A 25,419-nucleotide genomic window follows, 5' to 3' on the forward strand; every position below is an offset into this window, starting at 1 on the left:
CCATTAGGCCACGAGGGAACTCCTGCATATTCTTTTTCACATTCTTTGCTATTGTGGTTTATGACAGGGTATTAAATATAATTCCCTATGCTATAGAGTAGGACCTTGTTGTTTATCCATTCTATATATAATAGTTTGCACCTGCTAATCCCAAACTTCCAATCCATCCCTCCCCGCAACCCCCCTTGGCAACAAGTCTGTTCTCTACATCTGTGAGTCTGTTTCTTTTTCATAGATAAGTTCATTTGTGCCACATTTTAGAGTCCACATAAGTGAGACCAATTCCTTTGTTTTGTTTTTTAGGGCTGCATCCATGGCATATGGAAGTTCCCAGCCTAGGGGTTCAATCGGCACTGCAGCTGCCAGCCTACACCACAGCCACAGCAATGCCAGATCTGAGCCGCATCTGTAATCTACACTGCAGCTCACAGCAATGCCAGATCCTTAACCCACTGAGTGGAGCCAGGGATCAAACCTGTGTCCTGATGGATACTATACCAATCAGGTTGGTTACTGCTGAGCCATAATGGGAACTCCAAGATCAATTCTTTATTCACGAGTTTTGTTATCTGCTTGAAAAGAATACTTGGTATAGTTTACAGAATGCAAGAGTTCAGTGATCTAAGAACTAATGGAGCCTAAAATGTATGTATCAATAGTTGACCATAACCCTTCAAAAACTTTCCCCCAATGATAATTTTTATGTTTATCTTTTTTTTTTTTTGGTCTTTTTGCCTCTTCTAGGGCTGCTCCTTCGGCATATGGAGGTTCCCAGGCTAGGGGTCGAATTAGAGCTGTAGCCACTGGCCTACGACACAGCCACAGCAACACAGGATCCAAGCCGAGTCTGTGACCTACACCACAGCTCACAGCAATGCTGGATCCTTGACCCACTGAGCGAGGCCAGGTATCGAACCCACAACCTCACGGTTCCCAGTTGGATTTGTTAACCACTGAGCCATGACTGGAACTCCATGTTTATCTTTTATTATTATTATTTAAAATTTTTTTCGGTCTTTTGTCTTTTTAGGGCTGCACCCGAGGCATATAGAGGGTCCCAGACTAGGGGCTGAATCAGAGCCATAGTTGTTGGCCTACGCCACAGCCACAGAAACTCAGGATCCTAGCCATGTCTGTGATCTACACCACAGCCCATGGTAATGCCAGATCCTTAACCCACTGAGTGAGGCCAGGGATCAAACCCATATCCTCATAGATTCCAGTCTGGTTCATTAATCCCTCAGCCATGACGGGAAATCTGTATGTTTATCTTTAAAAAATTTTTTTTTTTTTTGTCGTTGTTGTTGTTGCTATTTCTTGGGCCGCTCCCGCGGCATATGGAGGTTCCCAGGCTAGGGGTCGAATCGGAGCTGTAGCCACCGGCCTAAGCCAGAGCCATAGCAACGCGGGATCCGAGCCTCGTCTGCAACCTATACCACAGCTCACGGCAACGCCGGATCGTTAACCCACTGAGCAAGGGCAGGGACCGAACCCGCAACCTCGTGGTTTCTAGTCGGATTCGTTAACCACTGCGCCACAATGGGAACTCCATAAAAAAATTTTTAAATTATAGTTGATTTACACCCCAATGATAATTTTTTTTTTGTCTTTTGTCTTTGTTGTTGTTGTTGTTGCTATTTCTTGGGCCGCACCCGCGGCATATGGAGGTTCCCAGGCTAGGGGTCTAATCGGAGCTGTAGCCTCCGGCCTAAGCCAGAGCCACAGCAACTCGGAATCCGAGCCGCGTCTGCAACCTACACCACAGCTCACGGCAACGCCGGATCGTTAACCCACTGAGCAAGGGCAGGGACCGAACCCGCAACCTCATGGTTCCTAGTTGGATTCGTTAACCACTGCACCACGATGGGAACTCCCCAATGATAATTTTTAATAGCTAGTACTCAAACTATCTTGGAGCATTTTCTTGAGTTTAATAGTAATAAAAATGATGGGGAAATAACTTACCTTGCCCACTCTACTTGTAAAACAGTTCCTGAGTGATAGGTGAACTGGGTGGATTTAGAATAGAGAAGCAGACTGTAGTGGTCGAAATAAGAGATAACAAAGACTCATTCTAGGAATTAGTTGTAGAAAGGGAAAGGAAAAGTCAAACTTTAGAGAGATGACAGAGAAACCGGAAAATGTGAAGTTGAGAAAATAAGAAGGAATTGAAAAAACCTTCAAACTAGCAACTATATAAGCGACTTATGATGGTTTTCAAGTGATAAAATAAATGGAAGAAATTTTCTGCAGAAAAACATTTACTGTAAAAGCCACCCACAATTTCTTGAACACAAACAATTTATTGGAAAAAGGAAATGAAATAAATAAATCAAGTGCTATCGATTAAGCAACAGAATAAAATCACTTCAGAAAAATATTTGAACTACCTGATCCTAGATGTCTTCCAAAGGTTTAAAATACATATGAAGTGCTACCTGTTTGTTAAATTAAAAAACCTTTAGCCATCCATCAAAAATTGAGTATTAACATCAAATCTGACCGGTTGAATGTTAATCCTTGTTGGTCTCATGCATCAAATCTTTTAATTTCTATGTCCTACAAAATAAAGTCCAAATTCCTTAGTCTGGTGACAAAACCATCCATACCCTAGTCCATGCTACCTTCCAGCTGTGGTAAAAGGTGATCCCCTGAGGAACCAAGGTTTCCTGTCCTCCCGAAGGGTGGTGGCCCTCACCCCAGCCCCCAGTCTGGGCTGCCCTGTGATTCTCTTTGAACATAATGTAGTGTTATACTCTGTCCGTTCTGGGTCTAAACCTTAAGAAGTCCTGAGAGCTTCTAGTTTGGGGAAGCAGCCACCATGTAAGAAATTTAGCTACCTGGCAAGACCACAAGGGGAAGGAGGGGAGGAGAGAGAGAGAGAAGTAGACTGACTGTTACACAACAGGAAAACAGGGGAGCACACGCTCCTTTAAAGGGGCAGCCATTATTTAGCCACAAATAACAGCGATCACTGAAGCTACTGCTTTTCAAAAGAATCCTGAAATCTGGATTTTTATATGTTATCTGATCAGTGACAACAGATTCTAGTTGTTAAACATAGTCTGGGCCATGCCCTCCCTCAGCTAATGCCCTTTCCCCTGCAGCCTGCAGCAATCTCCTGGCTGCTATCCTTATGGTGTCAGCCTCCACCCCTATGCTGATGATGCCTGTGAGGATCTCTGATCCTGGCCTCTCCTTAGAGTTCAAGGTCCATGCATGAGGCTGCCTGCTGTGCATCTCTGCTCAGATGGGACACACATATCCCAAACCGGTTAGGTCCAAAATGAGAGTCATCTATCCTCAGAATCTTGCTTTTGATTCTGTATTTTCTTAACTCAGTGGACTGTACTACCACCCATCTAGTGGTCCATGCAAGAATCCAAGCAGGCATGGTGATTCCTCTATTTTTTGGGCCTTGCCCATAGCATGTGGAAGTTCCCGGGCCAGGGCTTGAACCCGAGCCACAGCAGTGACAACGCCAAATCCCTGACTACTAGGCCACCATGGAACTCCGATTCCTCTGTATTTTTTATACCCTATACTAATGAAAACAGCTGACTCCATTAATTCAAGGTCTTTTGAATTTATCCTCTGCAGTCTTCTGCGTTATTTTGGTACTACCCTGTTTTGGATTTCTATAATTTCTTGACTATTGCAATAGTCTGTTAATTTTTTCCTAACGTAAACGTCGTCCAACCTCCAGTTTATTTTCTACACCAATACAAGCAAGACCGGCCTTTCAGACAAATCTTACCCCTCCATCAAAGTTTCCTTCCAGTGGCTTCTCCGAGGAATGGGGTCCTCAAAACCTGGTCTCATCCGGATTCTGTATGTGCCTTAGTGCACCCTCTGCCATTTGCAACTCCCCAAAGACAACACCTCCTTTCTCTATGACATTTATTCAGGATTTCATGTTCTATCTGGAAGGTCCTTCTCCTCTTCATCCTTCAACATACAGAGCTGCTCCTGCAACCTTTCCGGTGCTTTCCTAACCTCCAGCCCCACCTAGAGAGCAGTCCTCATTCCCATGTGACCTATACATGTTTCTTTTTGTTAACATGTTTGTATGTTGCCAAAACATAGAAATCACTCCATAGAAGCTGATCTGGTCCCAGAAACTGAATTTCTAATCTTTCAAAGTCTTCTATAATTTCTTTTACAAATATCCAAAACAAGACATTTGGTCTCAATGTTATTCAAAAATGTGTGAAAGTTGTCACTTTAAAAAAGTCTCAAATCCCTCCATGGTCTCTGTAAGAGTTACCTTCTATAACTGTATTTTGATTAAGCATTTTTAAAGCTCTTACTCACCCAAAGGTTGCTCAGCTGTTTGCTCTTTATTATCTAAAGAAAGATAAAAACACAAAGATAAAGAGTTGTTATCCACCACACACACATTTTTGGGGTTAGAGAGATATGGAAGCAATGAAAGGCAGAATGTGGTTTCTAACAGCTAAATTACAATTTGAACGTTTTCAGGTTCTTGATAAAAACATATACCTGGCTGGAAAATCAGGGCAGAGACAAGTCTTTGGTAACTGATTCCAGCTGGGGGTGACAGCTTTTAAACAGGTTAGGTGGAAACTACAATCTGAAAAAGGCTGGTGGTGGAAATAGGCAGCACCAGGAATAGTTAATATTTCCTGAATGCTGGCCGGAGAGAAAGGGCATCCCATGGTCATGCTTTTTGTCATCTACTGTAATAAAATGAAATACCTCCCAGTCCCAAGGACCACGCAGGAGGAGATGCTGGGCAAGTTGGAGTTCAGTCAGCAATGTATCTACTACTCTAGACAGGGTAACTCTTTGCATTGCTAATAATAGGTATGCTAATAGAGTCTGCTAATAGTAAAGTCTATTAAATGTTTTTCTTAAACTAAATTTTTTGATGTTTCTAATTCTTGAGGAGCAAGGTTATAATGAAAGAGGGGGCCAGGAAAATTTTAGAAGTTTAGTGGTGGTAGAAAACTGCGAAAGTTTTCCTGAAATAGCTTTTCATAATGTTCATTGAAGGGCATGAAATAACAGACAAATTCAGGAAAAGGGGGTTCAACCCAGATTAAGAAAAGCAACTAAAACTACGTGATGAGGGTGGTTCCTTAGCAGCTCTTAGTTTGGGGTGTGTGCAGCCAAGTCTCATGGAGGGAGGCTTCCACAAGCCTGGCTGGCACCACAGCAGTGACATGCTGGTGATGGTGGCCTCTGGTTTGTCGAATGTGTTTATATGTAATCAGCAAGACCTGAGCATCGCTCACAATAATAGATGTTTATTAACAGAATACAGGCACGAAACAAACTAGTTATTGCTAAAAAAAGAGCAACAATAACATGTTGAGAAATAAGAGGGATTTCTACAGATATTAACTGATACAATTACTGTCTTAATCTGTTCCTGCAAGGTTTTATTTTCAGATACAGTCCCAGTCTCCATCACTGCCCTTCAGGACATAATCTGTACTGACATCCTCTGTCTTCATGGAGTCCTCGCTAATCACTGTGCCCTTCATCTCAGTTAAGGCTTCCCTTAAGCTGAACTTGTTCAGATACCTGTTCTGATTAAAATTGCCCAGAGAATGATAAATACACCTGCCAAGTGTCAGTCTCTCTCTCTCTTTTTTTTTCTTTTTAGGGCCGCACCCGAAGCATGTGGAGGTTCCCAGGCTAGGGGGCGAGTCGGAGCTACAGCCAAAGCCTACACCACAGCCACAGCAACACCAACTAGGGATCCGAGCTTTGTCTGTGACCTACACAACAGCTCATGGCAATGCCGGATCTTTAACCCACTGAGCGAAGCCAGGAATCAAACCCGAGTCCTCATGGATACTAGTTGGGTTCGGAACTCCCCCAACTGTCAAGTCTCTTAATGGCCAGTGACCAACTTCTTATCTGTACAGCACCAACTAACTTCACTAATGATACTTTCACTTCAGTTGCAAACACCCACCCAACTAGTTCAGGTACATTCAGGGAGGAGCTTCGAACAAGGACCCAGGGGATCTGGCAAATGTTTCTCCTGTCAATCTTTCAGAGGCTGCTCCTTGTCTTTCAAATGAAAGATCACGCGCTTTCCCATTCAACCGCTTTTTAATGATATAGATTCTTATCATTCACAATGATAAAGAAGTACACTGATATTTTATGATGCCTCAGTATATTTATTTTTCTACCCTTGTGGTCTTACAATCTAGAATATTTTTAGTGTTTTCACTAAATTATGATATTTCAATAAAGGAAAAAAAATTACTAGTACTACTATAGCAAGTGTTATCTGTATCTTATGTTACTATATTCAGTGACTTAAAAAAAGCTAAAGCTAATGTTTTATGTTTGTATTACTCACCAGGATGCCCAAGATTATTTAATTCATCTAAAATAAAGTAAGAGAAAATAGATTAATCTTTAAATAAATTATTTAAGTAGATTTAAATTATCTGTCAATTTAGCACAAACAGTAAGACTGCTCAAAGAAGTTGATTTTGTGCTATTAAATCATGCTATGATGTTTTTTATCAGGTTAGAACTTTTTAAATGCCTTAAGTAGAAGTCATGCAAATTATGAATAGGAGAGAATGCTGTTGTGGACATGAATTAGGACTCTTAAGCTATTACTAGCTTCATTAAATGACAAAAAGCTAAACAGACTCTTTTCAATGATTTTTATTTTTTCCATTATAGTTGGTTTACAGTATCCTGTCAATTTCTACTATACAGCAAAGCGACCTAGTCACACACACACATATATATTCTTTTTCTCACATTATCTTCTATCATGTTCCATCATAAGTGACTAGATGTTATACAGCAGGATCTCATTGCTTATCCACTCCAAATGCAGTAGTTCGCATCTATTAACTCCGACTCCCAGTCCATCTCACTTTCTCCCTCTCCCCCTTGGCAACCACAAGTCTGTTCTCCAAGTCCCTGAGTTTCTTTTCTGTAGGAAGTTTCATTTGTGCCATATATTAGATTCCAGATGTAAGTGATATCATATGGTATTTGTCTTTCTCTTTCTGATTTACTTCACTTAGTATGAGAGTCTCTAGTTCCATACATATTGCTGCAAACAGCATTATTTTGTTCTTTTTAATAGCTGAATAGTATTCCATTGTATATGTGTATATACCACATCTTCTTAATCCACTCATCCATTGATGGACATTTAGGTCGTTTCCATGTCTTGGCTATTGTACTGTGAATAGTGCTGCAATGAACATTTGGGTGCACGTATCTTTTCAATGAAAGTTTTGTCTGGATATATGCCCAAGAGTGGGATTGCTGAGTTATATGGTAGTTCTATATTTAGTTTTCCGAGGTTCCTCCATACTGTCTTCCATAGTGGTTGTACCAATTTGCATTCCTGCCAACAATGTAGAGGGTACCCTTTTTTCCACACCCTCTCCAGCATTTGTTATGTGTTGACTTATTAATAATGGCCATTCTGACCAGTGTGAGGTGGCACCTCAGAGTAGTTTTGATTTGCATTCCTCTAAAAATCAATGATGTTGAACATTTTTTCATGTGCTTGTTGGCCATTTGCATATCTTCTTTGGAGAAATATCTATTTAGGTCTTATGCCCATTTTTGAATTGGGTTCTTGGTTTTTTTGCTGCTGAGTTGTGTAAGTCATTTGTGTATTTTAGAGATTAAGCCCTTGTCAGTGCATCATTTTAAACTATTTCCTCCCATTCTGTAGGTTATTATTATTATTTTTTAATGGTTTCCTTTGCTGTGCAAAAGCTTGTCGGTTTGATCAGGTCCCATTGGATTGTTTTTGCTTTTATTTCTGTTGCCTCGGGAATCCGACCTGAGAAAACATTTGTACTGTTGATATCAGAGAATGTTTTACCTGTGTTCTCTTCCAGGAATTTGATGGTGTCTTGTCTTGTGTTGAAGTTTTTAAGCCATTTTGAGTTTATTTTTGTGCATGGTGTGAGGGTGTGCTCCAGTTTCATTGATTTACATGTGGCTGTCCAGTTAACAGACTCATTCTTAATTTGATCAAAATTTTAGATATTCTGGCCAATTATGAGACAAAGCAAATAAAGAGATAGGCTTATCTACCACCTATATACTTCTTGAAACTAGTTGAAAACCTCAAATAATATTTTTTAAAATAAACTTTTAATTTCAGAACAGTTTAAGATTTACAGAACTACCGTTAAGATGGTACACAGAGTTCCCATATATACCCATGTCTGGTTTCTCTACTTTTAACATCTGATGTTAGTAAGCCAAATTTGTCATAATTAATGAACCATTAATGTTTTTTATTCCAGGACCCCATTTAGGACACTACATCATATTTAATTGTGTCTCCTTGGCTTCTTGTTTGTTGTGATAGTTTCTCAGATCGTCCTCGTTTTCTGATAGCCTTGACTGTTTGGAGGATTACCGGTGAGGTATTTTGTAGACTGTCTCTAAATTGGGATATGCCTGATTTTTCTCCTGGTTAGACTGGTTTGATGTGTTTTTGGAGGTATAGTGGCTTCAATTGTTAACCTGTACCCCCTGACTAAAGGAGAGGGAAAATCCCTAAGCAAATACCTATGACATTATAGCCATCTTTCCTTTATAAATTTTACGAAGATAAAAATCAACATTAACAATAAATTACAAATCTTATACTATTCACAAGATGTTATGCAGAGTAACTTATGTGATATAAAAGCAACCAAAGAGTGGGATCAGCTAGAGGACAGGGCTGTGTACAATTTCTTGGGCCTTCTGTGTTCACTCATCCCCAGGAACTTAGGTCAAGACCTGTTCTTCCATCCCATAATCAGTGAGGTTGCTTCACAGACTTGTAATATGTTTACACTCTTTTGTCATATTCTGCCTTCCATCCTGGGATCTTCCCTCCTCTGACCGCCTACGTGATTTAAAACCTGCAGACAGGTATCCACCATTACAGCTGTCACACATAATAGTTTCACTGTCCTAAAGAATCCCCTGAGCTCCACCTATTCGAACCCTACCCCTTGTCCCGATCAAATATCTTTTACCCAACACGAAGAATGAAACTGACGACATCATGTTCTACAGGTAAAAAATGACATGATGTAGGACACTGTTGACAACATGTGCTAATCCACCAACTGTAAAATGCCTCAACTTCATGGACTTTCTTTAGAAAGAAGAGTTGGACTTCATTTTTCCATTTGAAATTTCTGGAGTAGCTTCATAGTTGAGTTTTCATCTCTAAATGTTCTGAACTGAATTGTTTGAAAATTATTAAACAGTGTGTTTGCCACTATAAAAATTATAGGGAGAATCCTGCCAGGTCTAAAGAAGCAGCAAGGTGATAATGTACATGCATCACCCTGAAACCAAACAGCAATGCTAGTTATGTTTATTCTTAGAGGTCTCCAATGTCAGGAAGTTTTAAAAATCATGCAATTAGTGAAGAAGGAGTGAGAAGGAAGAGGAATTTGGTTAGGATTTCTTTACATAGATTCCATCATGTGGGTCCTACAGACCAGGGGACTGGAATTCCCTTGAGCTAGAGAATTCCTGTCCATAACTCTGACTGGGATGAAAACAGTAATTAGAGTATTTCAAAATGACACCATAGCAATATAAAGGACAGGAAAAATGATTTAACGTTATTTCTTACTTTGCCCAAGTAGAGCTAAAGATTTTATAATAAAGAGGCAGAAATTGAAAAAATACTTTGCCATCCACAAACCTAATTTTGCAAAACAATGTGACAACATCACACTAGGGGAAGGTAACTTAAGTTCTAAAATTTACTCATTGCAACTTATGTACAAGGTTTTGGTCAATTAAAACAAATCAGGAGTTTAGGCTAATTTTCAGTTCTCTTCATAGATTATGGGAAAGGTGACAGGGGAGATTAATCTACAGCCTGTCGCTTAGAAAAATGGATCTTATAAATTTTCTATTAAATCTGGATACTTAATTCTTGATAAAACATGTGTTAAACAATAAACCTCCTGTCCTGAAACTTTTATAGAAATTACGTTTGCATTTGAGAGGCATCATACCATGACTCAAGGAAAGACAAAATAAACAACTATCCACGACAGTGTAGCCATACATCTTTTGAAATACATTTTATGAAAATAAAAGTTAACATTAAGAATTAATTGCAGCTGTTCACTTGTCATAAAATGTTGTATAGGATTTTATGTTTTTATATGTAATAGAAAGTCAACTCAAAATTAGTTATTTCAATAATATATCAATTTAATAGTGTCTAGGTCAATTTATGAATCCTCAAAGACTAAGATACAGTATCTTCCTTTCAAAATGTTTTCTTCTAGCCAGTATTTTTTCCATCACTGCACTCAGGAGACAAGAGCACTCCATCAATCCCAAGAGGAACCAGCATGCAGGATATATGGTTTCAAACCAAAGGGTTACCCTACCTTCAGTGCACTCCACTGCCTCATCTGTTCTTCCTTGTTCCAGAGAAAACAAATGTGAATATATTGAAATTCATGATCTTAAGAAGGGCAGCCATCAAACAGAGAGATACATATCATAGAAATATGTTGGCAAACCAATATATGCATCACTATTTCCTACTATTAACATAACTGTAAACGCACTAGACTTAAACAGAACAAACTCTCAAATTACGTACTTCCTAAGGGGGATTAGTGACTAATAATCATTCTTCGTATGTTTGTGATGTTTGTTTTTTAAAAATGTTTTATTAAAAATCTTTTCTGGAGTTCCCGTCGTGGCTCAGTGGTTAACAAATCCAACTAGGAACCATGAGGTTGTGGGTTCCATCCCTGGCCTTGCTCAGTGGGTTAAGGATACGGGTGGGCTGTGGTGTAGGTCACAGACACCGCTTGGATCTGGCGTTGCTGTGGCTGTGGTGTAGGCAGGCGGCTGCAGCTCTGATTGGACCCCTAGCTTGGGAGCCTCCATATGCTGCGGGGAGGGGCCCTAGAAAAAGACCAAAAAAAAAAAAAATCTTTTCCCACCAAATCAAGGGTTTTTTTTTTTTAAGCTAAAGCTTTAAGGAATAAATTTTTGCCATAAATGTTTAGTAAAACTATAAAAATAAAAAAATAACTAAAAAGATGTAAATTAAGTAGCTTTTTTTTCTGGTTCTTTGTGAATCTGGATTATGAATTTAGTATGCAGTCTCTCAAATTTCTTTTCTTTTTTTTTTTTGTCTTTTTGCTATTTCTTGGGTAGCTCCCGAGGCATATGGAGGTTCCCAGGCTAGGGGTCGAATTGGAGCTGTGCCACCAGCCTACGCCAGAGCCACAGCAACGGGGGATCCGAGCCGCACCTACACCACAGCTCACGGCAACGCCAGATCCTTAACCCACTGAGCAAGGGCAGGGACCGAACCCGCAACCTCATGGTTCCTAGTCAGATTCGTTAACCACTGCGCCATGACGGGAACTCCTTTTTTTTTTTTTTTTGTATCAAATTTCTATTTAAACAAAATAACTCCTGATGCTTAGTACACATAAATAGAATGGGTAAATAAAATTTCTGTTGCTCCGACACTTGATTTTATACAGCTTATATTATATTCCGTTTGTCAGAACACTGAGTGACACTGCTTACCTATGATGACTTCTACTTTCTTGCTGTCTTGACTGTCTCGATCATTATATACACGACACCAATAGGTTCCTTGATGCTCCAAATCCACATAAGGCACCTGTACCAATATTAGAACATGCATATATCTCCTCTTCAATTTCAATTTAAGGTGACTTGGAAAAAGTTTTTTTGTGTTAAAAAAAAAAAAAACTCTTACGAAATAAAACCTAACATTTCAGCTATTCTTTTCTTCATTGATTATGTCAAATATTAGCAAGCAAATGATACAGTGGTGAGTTTGATGCAATACTATTTGACATTTTTCATATAAGCAGTTAGATGTGGGCTGGTCTTATGTTCTATCACTTTTGCAAATATAAGGATCAAGACCAAATAATAAAGAACTTGAAAAAATACTGAAAATATTAAAACACCCCAAAGAATATGAACTTTAATATTTACTCATAATTTTCAATTGTACTATTTATTTGACATATTAACTCCCCAACCCCCCCACAAGGCCAACTTCCTACCATGTATAGCTTTTTTGTCTCATGTGTTAGTGGGGATTCATTTTTGAACCACTGGTAGTGTGGAATGGGGCTTCCAACAGCAACACATTCTAAGACCAACGTGCTGCCAGGCATCAGCTTTTGGGACCTTGGTTCAACACAGATTTGCAGCTTGGATTCAGAGATGCCATCGATACTTCCTTAAATTAAGAGAAAAATATTATTGAACATAAATAAACCTCTAGGTTGAAAATTTTTTAAAGTTTCTTTCAATTAAAATACTTCCTAGTTCATCCTTAAAAAAAAAAATCTTCAATAGTATCTCCCAAATGATGTTTCATTACAACTGTACCACTTCCATAAATTGCCGCAGCCAGCGCTGCAGGTCAACAGGAGATCCTGGAAAAGGGATGGTGCGGCATAACAGATCACAGAGGACTCCCACATTTAGAAAAGTAGGGGACCAGGAGACACTGTTCCGCAGAACAAAGGCGCCTAGATGTCAGCCCACATGCCTTTTATTAGAGAAAGTGACTTAGGTTAATGACCAAAATCAGGTGCAGGTAATGATAAAGCTCTCTCTTAATGGTTGTGTTTTTGCACATGCACCAAATTTGTTTACTGCATTGTTCAGCAGTTTCCACAGTCTCCAACAATAAATATTGAGATAGTCTATGGATAAAAGGATGCAGTTGACAAATAAGTTAGAACATTCTGAGTTAAACAATGTTAAAAAGACTTCTTTATTGTAGGACTTCTCAGAGCTTTCAGAGCGTTAGTATGCACTGTGTACTTAAGAGGGGAAAATAGTTTAAGTGGTTTCTAAATGTGTCTGGCCACTGAGTCTCTTTGGTGGAAGGAAAGGACTTGTTAACATCTTGAATGATGTTCATATTCAAAATAGAAAGCTCTATGTTCGCTTTGATTTAACTGCCTTTTTAAAACAAGGAGTTTTGTTATTAGCACTGAATAAATATGGACGGATTATCACTAGCCTTTCTTCCTAATGCAAATATCAGAAAGCATGATTTTTTAAAAAAAATATTCTTTTTCACGGCTGCACCTGAGGCATATAGAAGTTCCTGGGCTTGGAGTTGAACTGGAGCTGCACCCTATACCACAGCCACAACAACACCAGATCTGAGCCACATCTGTGACCTAAGCTGCAGCTTGCAGCAATGCCGGATCCTTAACCCACTGTGCGAGGCCAGGGATCAAAACCCACATCCTCACGGAGGCAGTGTTGGGTCCTTGACCCACTGTGCTACAATGGGAACTCCAGAAAGCATGATTTATTGAACACTCATCTGTTACTCTTTTAAGTTCCTTGAGGACAGAGGACTTGTCAGTGTGATGCAGTGACAATGAAACTCAGGGTCTAGCACATTGCAGGTTATCAACATTTATGAATGAATATGATTCCATTTATAAACATATTCAAGTTTATTACATGCACAGAAATATTCTAGAACATAATTATTTTTTTTGTTGTTTTTGTTTTTTTTTTGTTTTTTTTGGTCTTTTTAGGGCCGTACCAATGGCATATGGAGGTTCCCAGGCTATGGGTCTAATTGGAGCTGTTACTGCTGGTCTACGCCGGAGCTACAGCAATGCCAGATCCGAGCTGTGTCTGAGACCTACACCACAGCTCACAGCAATGCCGGATCCTTAATCTACTGAGCAAGGCCAGGGATCGAACCCACAATCTCATGGTTCCTCGTTAGATTCATTGCTGCTAAGCCATGACAGGAACTCCAGCATTAGATTTCTTTTCTCCTTCAGAACCAGAGACCACACAGTCAAACCCATGAAAGGCAGCAAGTTTGAAGAGGTCAACTGCAGGGCCAGCCTGAGAAAGGTCATGTCACCCCAAAACATCTGCATATCCATCCATCCAGAAAAACAATCAAAGCACATGGGATAAAACCTTAACAACTGGTGACATTATATTGGGTGAAGTACATATGTGAGTACTATTTTTGATGCTTTGAAATCATGTAAAAGTAAACATTTGAAATAGGCTATTTCCATTCCAACATTTAATTTATCACTTACTCCGGAAGCTTTCTGTTACTTCTGTGACATCACAAACATCCAGCTGTGACCACTGGCTAAATTCAAAGGTGAAATTATTATTAACTCGGCAGACATAAAAGCCTGCATCTTTCACATGCACTGTGTTAAAAATAAGTTCTGATGCATTTCCATTCGGAATCTGTGAAAGAATAAGAGAGTAAAAGTGAATGACTCATCAGAACACACCTTATAAAATGTGTGGTGCAAACTGTATGATTTCCTTGGAGCTTTGAAAAGTGTATCCTTCCCCCCAAGTTCTAAAACATTAATTACTTAGAAAATAATCAACAGCATTTTGAGTAACTTATGACTGAAGTCTCAGAAATCCAGTCTTTTACAAATTTGTTAACCAGAGTTAAGCTCTTGCTCACATATCTTTCCAAAACTCACTAACGGAACTATTTGATTGTTAATATTTAAAGAATCTAGGGAGTTCCCGTTGTGGCACAGTGGAGGCAAATCTGACTGGGAACCACGAGGTTGTGGGTTCGATCCCTGGCCTTGCTCATTGGGCTAGGGCTCTGGCATTGCTGTGGCTGTGGCATAGGCCAGTGGCTACAGCTCCAATTAGACCCCTAGCCTGGGAATCTCTGTATGCCGAGGGTGCAGCCCTAAAAGACAAAAAAAAAAAAAAAAAAAAAAAAATTAAAGACTCTAGAAGTGCAACACTTAGGAGCTAAGTAGACACAACATGACATGATGGAGTGGGGAGATCATGGAAAGTGACGCCTGGCTGTTCATTTTAGTTCTGACCAAATCAGCTGTGAGAACAGGGGCAAGTTATTTTATGCTGAGATCCTATTTTCTTATCTGCAAAATTCTATAAGAGGATAGACACCTTAGCCAATATTCTTCTTTCAAGGTCTGGGCAGAGAAGGGCCAGGGGACGTGAATCAGTGATGGGAAGGAAGCGCCATGCAAGGGCCTCCAAAGCTTTTCCTCCTGGGCTTCGGTTACCACGTTAAGGTTTCTTTCACCTTTGCTGCTCCCACTGACTTCTTGGTGCTTTGAATTCTGGCATATTGTCATGGGGCTTAGTGAAGTGCCTCTATATGCTGTGAACTTCCTTGCAAAGTACCTTAATAAGCTCTCCCTCTCCACACCCCAACCACTTGAATTCAGCTCTCCCACCTCTCAGAACCTGCCCCAGAGCAAGAGCATTTTGCTGCAGATCTGACAACGGGGGTTAGCACTGCCTGACCATCCTACAAGCGAACCTACAAAGCCTGCTTTCCTACTCGACCCTGTACTTTCTCTCCCCCCAGCCTCCCATAATCCCATTTCTCTCAGCCACTGACTTCAGAGAGAAACTCTCTTCTCTTCCAGCCACCAAGTCACAAACCGATGCCTGTGCCTATTCCTGACTGCTCTCTTCTCCCTGTTACAATGGAAAACGTGTCTTCCTAACAAAGGCTAAGTGGGCTTGGGATGTTTGAGGATCCTAAGCACTCAGAGCCCTGGGGTTGGTGTGAAGGTCAGTCCCAGCTGAAGATGTTTGGGATTCAAGAGATGCAGAAAGAAGCCTTCTCAGAGCTTTCCTCATCTGACTAGAAGCTGAGACTTCACTCTTTAGGGTGGCTTTTACCCCCAGAAAAAAAAGACCAAGAATAAATCCACTCCCCTCTCCAGAGGGGCTTTTTATAGCCAGGGAAAAGACAGGAAGCACCTGCATGAATAAATGTTATCACAAACTTTATCACCTGTTAATTCTCCTAGAAACCCTTTTGTATTTCCTAAAGAAACCCATTTATTCTTCTCACAGAGGCCTTTTCCACCTTCCTCCCTTTTCCTCTAACTTAAGCCACTTACTGAGTTGGTCTTTGTAACTTCCCATATGAATAAACCTTTTCCTCTGGTTGATCTGTATTTTGTCAGTTAATTCACAGGCCCCCAGAGACTGAACAGGAGAGGGTGGAGCCTAAGTTTTTTCCTCTCCAGCAATCCCATCCTCTCTGCCCTTGCTCCTGCAATTTTCTCTCCTATTTTAGCATCTATTTCTCTCTTGTACTATATCACTCTTAAAAATATACTCTAGGACCTTACATCTTAAATAAACAACAACAACAACAAAAAAATCCCAAACATACCTCCCGTGACCTCCTCACCTCAGCAGCACTGAAAATGCTGACCACCCCTTCTGGAAATAGTTTCCCGAGGGCTTTGTACCATCCTCTCCTGGTTTTCCCCTTATCTCTCTTGCAAATTCTTCTCAGTCTCTTTATTAGTTCCTCCTCCACTACATAAACTTTCCGTGTTGTCTCCTGAGATACCCAAGCTGATTAGCTAGATGCAGTTAGACATCTGGTAGGCGTTTCAAACTTCAAATGTCTAAAAACCAAACTCCCGATTTTTTGCCCTAAATCTCTTCCCCTCCCAGTCTCCCTCAGTGCATAACATGTTCCCAGATGCTTAAGTAAAGAAATCTAGGGGGTTGTCCTTGCGCTCTCTTCCTTTCCTCTCATGTTCCACATTTAATCTCCCAGGCTGCATGAACGAACTCTCTAAAATAAACTGAATTGTGCACTTTGATCCCTCTCCTAGTCCACGCGACCATTGTTTCTTTCTTTCTTTTTTACCTACAGTGCAGGATAAACTTCCTTTTTCATTTTTTTTCAAGTTTGACTGAAGTATAGTAGCTTTACCATGTTGAGATAATTTCTGTTGTGTCACAAAGTGATGCAGTTGTACGTATTCACACATCCATTCTTTGTCAGGTTGTTTTCCCCCATACAGGTACACTGAGGAGAGTCTCCCCGTGCTAGACAGCAGGTCCCTGTTGACCGTCCCTTCCATGCACGATACTGCGCACGCGCCAGCCCCAAGCACAGCCATTAGGTAGCCCAGTGCAGACACTGCTAGCACAGGCTACAATGACATAGCAGCCTGTTGCCACCGCGTGGCAAGAGCAAAGCCAGAGGTAAACTGCTTCCCTTCAAGTAGCAAGTTGATAAATCCTATCACGTTACTTCTCTTGTTCAGACCTTCAGTGGCTTCTTGCCTTACATCACCCTGTTTACTTCCCTCACAGCTCTGCACTCACAGAGTTATTTGCTCACTGTCCCTCCCCAGGGGAGGTGGCCGAGCCCTTCTGTGCCTGCTTCATCATAATGGCCTTAGAACCCAGCCAGGCACCAAACAGGTGCTCACCAAGTCGTGGTTAAATGAATAGCTCCTGCAATAGACTATAAAAGCAGTTTTTACAAAACTCAACTTGTACGGCTTTACAATCCACCACACCTCTTCAAATTCGTGATGTGCTCCCCATTCCCCATGTTTCTCTCCTTCTCACATCAGGGCACAGGCTACACGTGATATGCTAAACGTCAGAAGTTTTGTCTGTTACTTCTTCCTCAAAAATGCGTTTATTAAAATGAAAGCCACCTTGCAATTGAGAAAATATGGTAAAAATAACTTCAGTTACCATCTCTTGAGAGTCCAGGCAAATAAGACATCCTGTCTATTAAGTTCTCTTGGCCCCTGACAACAGGAATTCGAGTTGCATCAGGGATGACATGTGCAGTCCTGTTACTGTAGCTCATGGCTGCCCTGCCTCGGCTGCGAGTGAGGAATGGAGATTTAAAGCCGTGCAAATCCCCATGTTTCCTCCGAGGCACAGGGTGATCCCAGTGAAGGAAAGATCATCCTCTGGGAAGAGCTCCTGAGCTTAGTTTCTGATTTGCAAATGGAGTCTTAGTATCAGATTTGGGAGGTTTAGTTATGTGACTAACAGGCTGGGAAGAAGAACAGAGTCTCCAGGCGCCATCTAGGAGGGAAGGGAGTGAGGGGGGATGGAGGAAGGAGAAGGGAAGAGCCCGCCAGAGAGGACACGACATGGCCCACGCCACTGAGAAGTCCCTGGCGGCAGAGAGGCTCAAAGAACATTCAAGGAAAGAGAATTCTGACATGTGCTCTTAAATGATGTGTTGAGTGGTGTTGGGACACAATGCTTGCACAAAAGGAATATCCGATCTGACCTGAACTTTACTTCAGAATCTGTCACAAAAGCCTACATCTTTTGACATAACACAGTTACGCAGAATGCTTAAAATAGCCCTCCATGTTGCTCTGAAAATCTTTTTTCTTTTTCTTTTGATAGCTGTGCCCAGGGTATGTTGGAAGCTCCCAGGTGAGGGACTGAACCCATGCCACAGGAGTGACAATGCTACAGGAGTGGTCCTTAACCACTACACCACCAGGACCAGGGAACTCCTGGAAATCTTTTAATCAAAGATTTTGGCTGTAGGGGTGGGGGGAGGGGCTAGGGGTTTGAGATGGAAATGCAATAAAATTCACTGAATTAAAAAAGTATGGAAATCAGAGCAGCATTATTTGAGAAATTAATTTTCAGAAGTATCACTAAAAAAAAGATTTTAGCTGTTGTCAAGAATTTTGTACAGATGTTAGAATGTACTGGTGATGCTTTCTGCTGGCTAACATTGTTGCCCCAAGTATTCCTGATTTTCCATAATTTTTGGAACAGAGAACTGATTTTAATACTGCTTACCAAAATGACTACTGGATACTTCAGTAATAACACAGATCCTTTAATGATGGTCTAGCAGATCATTGAACAAAACTCCTAAAAACACACTGAAGACACTAAGGCTCATTAAACTTCTTTTTCTCTTCTCATGACAGAGGAATTAAAAGACACTGAAAAGACATGATAAGAAATTACCTCTTTATTCATTTTGAACCACTGATACTGTACGAAAGGATGTCCGGTTGCCCGGCAACACAGTTTTACAAACTCTCCAGCCAAGACTGCCTTGGATTCTGGGTTTACAGTGATTTTGATTCCTTCAAAAAAAAAAAAAAAAAAGTTATAGAAATAATAAGCCACAGAAAAGGGGTTTTCCTTGTTTATGTTTCTGAAACCAAGAAAAAGAAATATTTTGGAAATAACCTGTATATTCATCCTTGTTATAAATCACCATTCACATCTCCTTCCCCATCAGATTATGAGTTTGTGAGTTCCAGGCTCTGTAAAAGCAGGAGGAAAGAAACTCACCTGCAGAAGACTTTGATCTAGTGTACTTCCCCACGACTGAGGGAGAAAACTGTTTGCCATATTTCTTCAATTCTGAGAAATAGTTTTTCCACATTCTAACACCTCTGAAATCAGGATGTGCCTTATGAAGATGTGTCACAGGCAGCAGTCATAATGTTTTCTCAGTGCCAGCTCTGGGAATACTTGGTCATAAATGTTTACATGGCTAGCACTTCAAAGGAGGTAAGTGCACTGTTAGTAAAACAAGTGGGAGCTTAAATGCCATTGAAAATGTCTTCAACAGACACAGGAATGTCAATGCCAGGACTGAGCATTAAAGTAAAACTGTTCCATAAGCAGAAAGGCACAGAGACAGAATAGCAGGATATAAATTTGACCTAGGTGATGCAAACATTTCTCATCCGGGAAATGACTACAAACCTGCAAAACTTTTGACAGCAGCTTCCTGTCAAAATCCTGGAGTGGATAACGGGATACCCATCCCCTCACTCCCACCACTCTCTCCATCTCTCCCTCTGGGGGAGCCTGCTGCCATGTCACCCAAACACTTGAGCAACCCTGCAGGGAGGCCCCAATGGTAAGGAAAGCAAGTTGGGCTCCTGCCTACAGCCATGCACGTGAGCCATCCAAGGAGGGATTTTCCAACCTCAGTCAGACCTTTGGGTGGCTGTAGCTAGACTGTCCCTTCTGAGAGACCCTGAGCCGAAACCACCCAGCTCAGCCAGCCGTGGATTCCTCTCCTCAGACACTGTGAGATAATAAATGAATGCTGGTTTTGTTTTTGTTTTTTTAATCCTTTTTTTTTTTTTTTCAGTCTTTTTACGGCCACATCCTTGGCATATGGAAGTTCCCAGGTTAAGACTTGGAGCTGTACCTGCTGGCCTATGCCACAGCCACAGCAACACTAGATCTGAGATCTATACCACAGCTCACAGCAACATCGGATCCTTAACCCACTGAGCAAGGCCAGGGATTGAAGCTTTGTCCTCGTGGATACTAGTCAGGTTCGATACTGCTGAGCCACAGTGGGAGTGCCTGTTTATTATTTTAAAGTTTTTGGTTTTGTGGTAATTTGTTATGCAACAGAAAAGTGACACCAAAGGAACCAAGGCTAGGAAATTTTACATTTGCCAAGGTTATCATACATAAACATGGGTTGGTTGACTTTCCAGAAGGAAGGAGAAAAGATCATTAAAACTTATAAAACGGGAGTTCCTGTCGTGGTGCAGTGGTTAACGAATCCGACTGGGAACCATGAGGTTGCGGGTTTGGTCCCTGCCCTTGCTCAGTGGGTTAAGGATCTGGTGTTGCCGTGAGCTGTGGTGTAGGTCGCAGACCCGGCTCGGATCCCGCGTTGCTGTGGCTCTGGCGTAGGCCGGTGGCTACAGCTCCGATTCGACCCCTAGCCTGGGAACCTCCATATGCTGCGTGAGCGGCCCAAGAAATAGCAAAAAGATAACAACAAAACAAAAAAAACAAAAAAACTTATAAAATGTCATTGCCCACACCTCTTTTCCCCCTCATCCATCTTGAATATGATGTCATAATACCTTTTCCCTCTGTGACCCACCAATCCAAGGGGACAAAACGAGATGAGGAGAGAGTCTAAATAATAGCAACCCTAATACCTGAAAGGTACGAAACTTTCTAGGGAAAAAATAGTCTTTAAAGTAAAATAGGCATGCAAAATCCATGCCAGAAAGATAATAAAACCAAAATCCAAAATGAGTAAATATGATTGCTTACCTATTACATTCGAGGGTCTGAAGAAACCCTAAAAAATCTTTAGTAAATGAGCCTCTCAAAAAAGAATTTACAACTTTTGCCAAGGAAAAGCTTTCATATTCATTAGTTCTGTCTGTGGATGCCAAATTGGCAGAGGGTGGGTGGGTGAAGTAACAGTTTGTCTGAGTTCAGTAATCCATGGTGGTAGGAGTACATGTTCAAGTCAGAAAATGAGATGAGCACTCTTATTTAAGCCAGAAGATCCACCACAACACTGTATCTATATTTTTTTTGTTTTTAAACAAGTGGCCGCACCTGTGGCACATGGAAGTTCCCCAGCTCGGGTCGAGCCACAGCCATTGGAGAAGCAATGCCGAGGAGGAGTTATGTTGTGAGCCACAGGGGAAGCCCTACAACACTGTATCTTAATGCTCCCACATATCATTCATCTGCCAGGAGAGAGGTACATCACAACTTTAAGAGACATTCTGACTTTCAAAGTTTAGGTATGACAAGAGAAAAAAGAAGGTACGACAACAGAAGGGAATGAGGATAAATCTGAAAAAAAAAAAAAAATAGGCATCGTGGCTAAACTTGCTTTGAAATGTAGATGTCTTATCGCCATCTTGAACTTGATGTCCAAAATCCCTGCTGACACACCATACATTTCTCTGCCAGGCTCCCCAGTCTCCCCACCTCACGGAGGATAAACCAGGTTCCGGCTGCCCCTGAGCATCCCGTCACTCAGGACAGAAACTTAGCAGTCACCCCCAAATCCCTCCTCTTCTACATGTAATCTGGCTGCAAGGCCTCTCAGTTAAGTCTTCCCACATCTTACCTTCTTCAATGGCATGATCTTAATCCAGGCCACCATCCCCACTTGACCGAACTAGTGTTAACAGCTGCTAGCTTTGTTTCCTTACTTCCAACCAGCAGCCCACTGCCTTTTTTTTTTTTTTTTTCTTTTTGGGGCCGCACTGGAGGCACAATGACGTTCCCAGGCTAGAGGTCCAATTGGAGCTATTGCTGCCAGCCTACATATACCACAGCCACAGCAATGCTGGCTCCTTAACCCACTGAGCGGGGCCAGGGATTGAACCCACAATCTCATGGATCCTAGTCAGGTTCATTACTACTGAGCCACAATGGGAACTCCAACATGATTTAATGTAGATATATGTTGTGAAATGGTTACATAATCAAGTTAATTAAGATACCTACCACCTCACATAGTTATCATTTTCCTGTGATTCCATCTTCCATCTAATCCTAACTTCTGTCACAGTGAGCCTCTCTTACTGAAGGGAGTGTGTCAGGAAGAGCACAATGTTTTTGTTTTTTAAATTATAGTTGGAGAGTTCCCGTTGCGGCGCAGCAGAAACAAGTCCGACTAGTATCCGTGAGGACACAGGTTCAATCCCTAGACTCACTCCCAGTGGGTTAAGGAGCCGGCGTTGCTGTGAGCTGTGGTGTAGGTCGCAGAGACACAGCTCAGATCTGGTGTTGCTGTGGCTGTGGTGTAGGTTGGCAGTTGTAGCTCCACTTTGACCCCTAGCCAGGGAAATTCCACATGCTGCAAGCTTGGCCCTAAAAAAGCAAAAAAAAAAAAAAGTATAGTTGTTTTACAATGTTGTGCCAATCTCTGCTATACAGCAAAGTGACCCAGTCATGTGTGAGTGTGTATGTGTGTGTATACAGTCCCTTTCTTATATTATCTTCCACTATGTTCAATCCCAAGAGACTGGATGTAGTTCCCTGTGCTGTACAGTAGGACCTTACTGCTTAGCCATTCTAAATGTAATAGTTTTGTACCACGCCAGTGCTTAAAAACATACCATGGCAAATACTCTCTGCTATTACACAGAGACAAAAGATGAGAATGAAGGAAATGGGAAGACTTTCTCTCCAGAGTGTCTTACAAAGGAATGAATGACTTTGCTGGAAGGGGCCCACGTGACCAGAATGTTTTAAAAGCTTCCTTTGTGGGAGCCACGACTAAATGACTTTGAACAGACATTCAAACTCAGCTCATATGTCTGTCCCGTACCAACAATTTGAGGAGCCTAAGTCTTCAAGAAGCAAGCAGAGGCATGTATTTATGATTTATTGCTTCAAAGCCTGAGAACTGAAAGGCAAAGCGTGATTTGGAAACCGCCCTCGGGAGGGCAAAGAAGTTGCAATACCTCCCATGTTTTAACCACACATATTTCCTTCCTCCCACATAGTGAGAGCTACAGGGAACCGTGGTCACCTCAAATCACCCTGGTGCAGCGCCCACCAGTCCAAAGGGGCTGAACCAAGTCAGGAAAGAAGATGGCACCGCAATGGAGGGCGGACCAGGGCATACAAGTGAAAGTTCCATTTGAAAGCGTGAATGCAAAGCTTCCTGGCAAACAAGCCTATTTTCAGATACCATCTGCTAAGAAGTCAAAGAGGTTACTTGATTTCCTGTAAGCCGGAGAGAATCTGACAAAGTATGATGGAACATGAGGATTGTGCTTTCAACATACACCTCTGTAGATCCACAGACTCCAGATATGAAACGATAAGTAAAAACCCTGCGGGAATTACTAAACAGATTAATCTGGGCAATTCTTGACAAAAGGATTCACTGTAGGTTCCCTCTGAGTTAGTCTCTCTTTTGATGCACTTAGTAGCAATGTAATGCACAGCTCTTCTAGGAATGGACCTGTTGTGCATGTTTTCAGAGGCCATGAACCAAACATTTTTTTCCCCCCTCATCAGCTTCCATCTGAAACGCTCCTTCAATCTCATTTTTGAACATTTCTGAGATGTTACTGAAAAGCATCCCAGAGTGTCCCAGAATAAATACTAGTCCTCTTCCCCCAACAATTTCCTCCCCATTACACAACCAGGGTGTGTCCACATAAGTCCTTCTTACAGGTCAATTGACATGTGCATGAACTGCAGTGAAACCTGGTATTTACATCACATCCCTCCTCCTTGTAGGTCACCAACTCCCTTTAACACCCTGGCATGGAAACCCATCCTTCCAGGCCTCACCGCCACTCTCTTTCTATCCCTCTACTTCTTCCTTAATCTTTTTTTTTTTTTTAGGGCTGCAGCCCTAAAAAGCAAAAAAAAGGGCTAGGGGTTGAATCAGAGCTACAGCTCCTGGCCTATACCACAGCCATGCAGGATCCGAGCTGTGTCTGCAACCTACACCACAGCTCATGGCAACACTGGATCCTTAACCCACTGAGCAAGGCCAGGGATAAAACCTGCAACCTCATGGTTAGTAGCTGGATTCGTTTCTGCTGTACCACAATGGGAACTCCCCACTTCTTCCTTAATCTTAGTTCCATCTATACCATCTTTACCCCTTTTCACTTCTTAATATTTTGTTTTTAGGAATTTCTGTCATTCATGAAACAATGCAAGTCCCTTATCAGTAAGATCTAGTATTTGAGTACTTTTTAATTTGGCAAGAAGAAAAAAAATTGAAGTCTATGAGTCAAAGACACAATTGAGGTAATACTCCACAACTAAGCTTCCCAAACAATCCAGAAATTTCCTAGCATTATGGAAATGACATTGAGTTCAGGTCAGGGTCAGTAGACCTGGGTTCTAATCCTACTTTCGTCAATAAACAACTGTGATTTTAGCCAAATGGTAACTTCTAGTAATCTCCTTTTCCACATAAATGTGTGCTTACATTTAAAATTTAAATATTCATGATAGTACTGCTCTGGTCCTTCACAGAACTGTAAAGATAAAATGTGGAATCAAGGTACTTGGAAACAAAAGAACAATATTCAACCATCTTTGCTCTTGGAGACAATAAAAGTAATAAAAATAAAATTGATATCAGCAACATAACAATGGGTATGTTACAAGGAATTAAAGGAGAAAAATGAATTGATATGAAATAAGAGCAGGAGGAAATGGGAAAAGATGCCAGCGAAGAGAAATCTTTGACTTTGCCAGTACATGTGAAATGTACCTATAGCAAAGTTCCTTTAACACAAGAATGAAAAAAATGGCAGCATCACAAAACCAGAGCAGAGAACCCTGGGAGCCATCTAATGAAGCCCACGTGAATCATATTAATTCTTTCTAAACATCCCCACTTTCTAGCTTCTAGTTAGCTGATCCCAGGTCAGGGCATGGCTTCCCTGGCAACCATTCCATGAGGTGCAGGACTCTAGTTGATAGAGCCTAAGAATCTGCACTCAAATGATTTTCACCTAAAGCAAAAGCAAAAAAAAAAAAAAAAATTGAAATACACACCTAAGTTTATCCATATCTGCCAAGGTTACAGATGCCAATTTTGGTACTTTGGGATCAGTCTTTGACTCTTTGATAAAAAAAAAAAAAAAGTCTAAAAAATTACTATAGACTTTGTTTCAAAACAATTTCAGCAAATCCATTTAAAGCCCCTTTCCCAAATTCCTACTGAAATGACCAAAGGAATAAAAATAGGAGAACAAGGAATCAGTGCTGGAAAATAGGGATGGACACCATCCGCACATAAAATGATAAGCCATTTCTCCAACATAAAGTGCAGGCAAGACCAGTCTGAGAGGCAGGCTGGCCAAC

At 41.2% G+C, this 25,419-nt stretch overlaps 1 protein-coding gene across 4 annotated transcripts in view; it reads right to left on the reverse strand.

Moving 5' to 3' along the window:
• Positions 1–25,419, reverse strand: part of MALT1 (MALT1 paracaspase) — a 64,172-nt gene that overhangs the window by 22,928 nt on the left and 15,825 nt on the right. The window contains exons 2-9 of one of the 4 annotated variants that reach the window (XM_047767044.1): positions 19,030–19,106; positions 18,802–18,923; positions 14,103–14,262; positions 12,069–12,247; positions 11,557–11,653; positions 10,392–10,424; positions 6,344–6,370; positions 4,315–4,347 (exon numbers count right to left, since the gene is read on the reverse strand). In XM_047767044.1, the coding sequence (XP_047623000.1) occupies positions 4,315–4,347; positions 6,344–6,370; positions 10,392–10,424; positions 11,557–11,653; positions 12,069–12,247; positions 14,103–14,262; positions 18,802–18,923; positions 19,030–19,060 (682 nt within the window). In that variant the 5' untranslated portion in view covers positions 19,061–19,106. Of the gene's footprint in view, positions 1–4,314; positions 4,348–6,343; positions 6,371–10,391; positions 10,425–11,556; positions 11,654–12,068; positions 12,248–14,102; positions 14,263–18,801; positions 18,924–19,029; positions 19,940–25,419 lie in introns of those variants that run through there. The other 3 variants (XM_047767043.1, XM_047767041.1, XM_047767042.1) reach the window with 3 other exon arrangements.

Source organism: Phacochoerus africanus, chromosome 2, assembly GCF_016906955.1.
Source record: "Phacochoerus africanus isolate WHEZ1 chromosome 2, ROS_Pafr_v1, whole genome shotgun sequence".
Taxonomy (NCBI): Eukaryota; Metazoa; Chordata; class Mammalia; order Artiodactyla; family Suidae; genus Phacochoerus; species Phacochoerus africanus.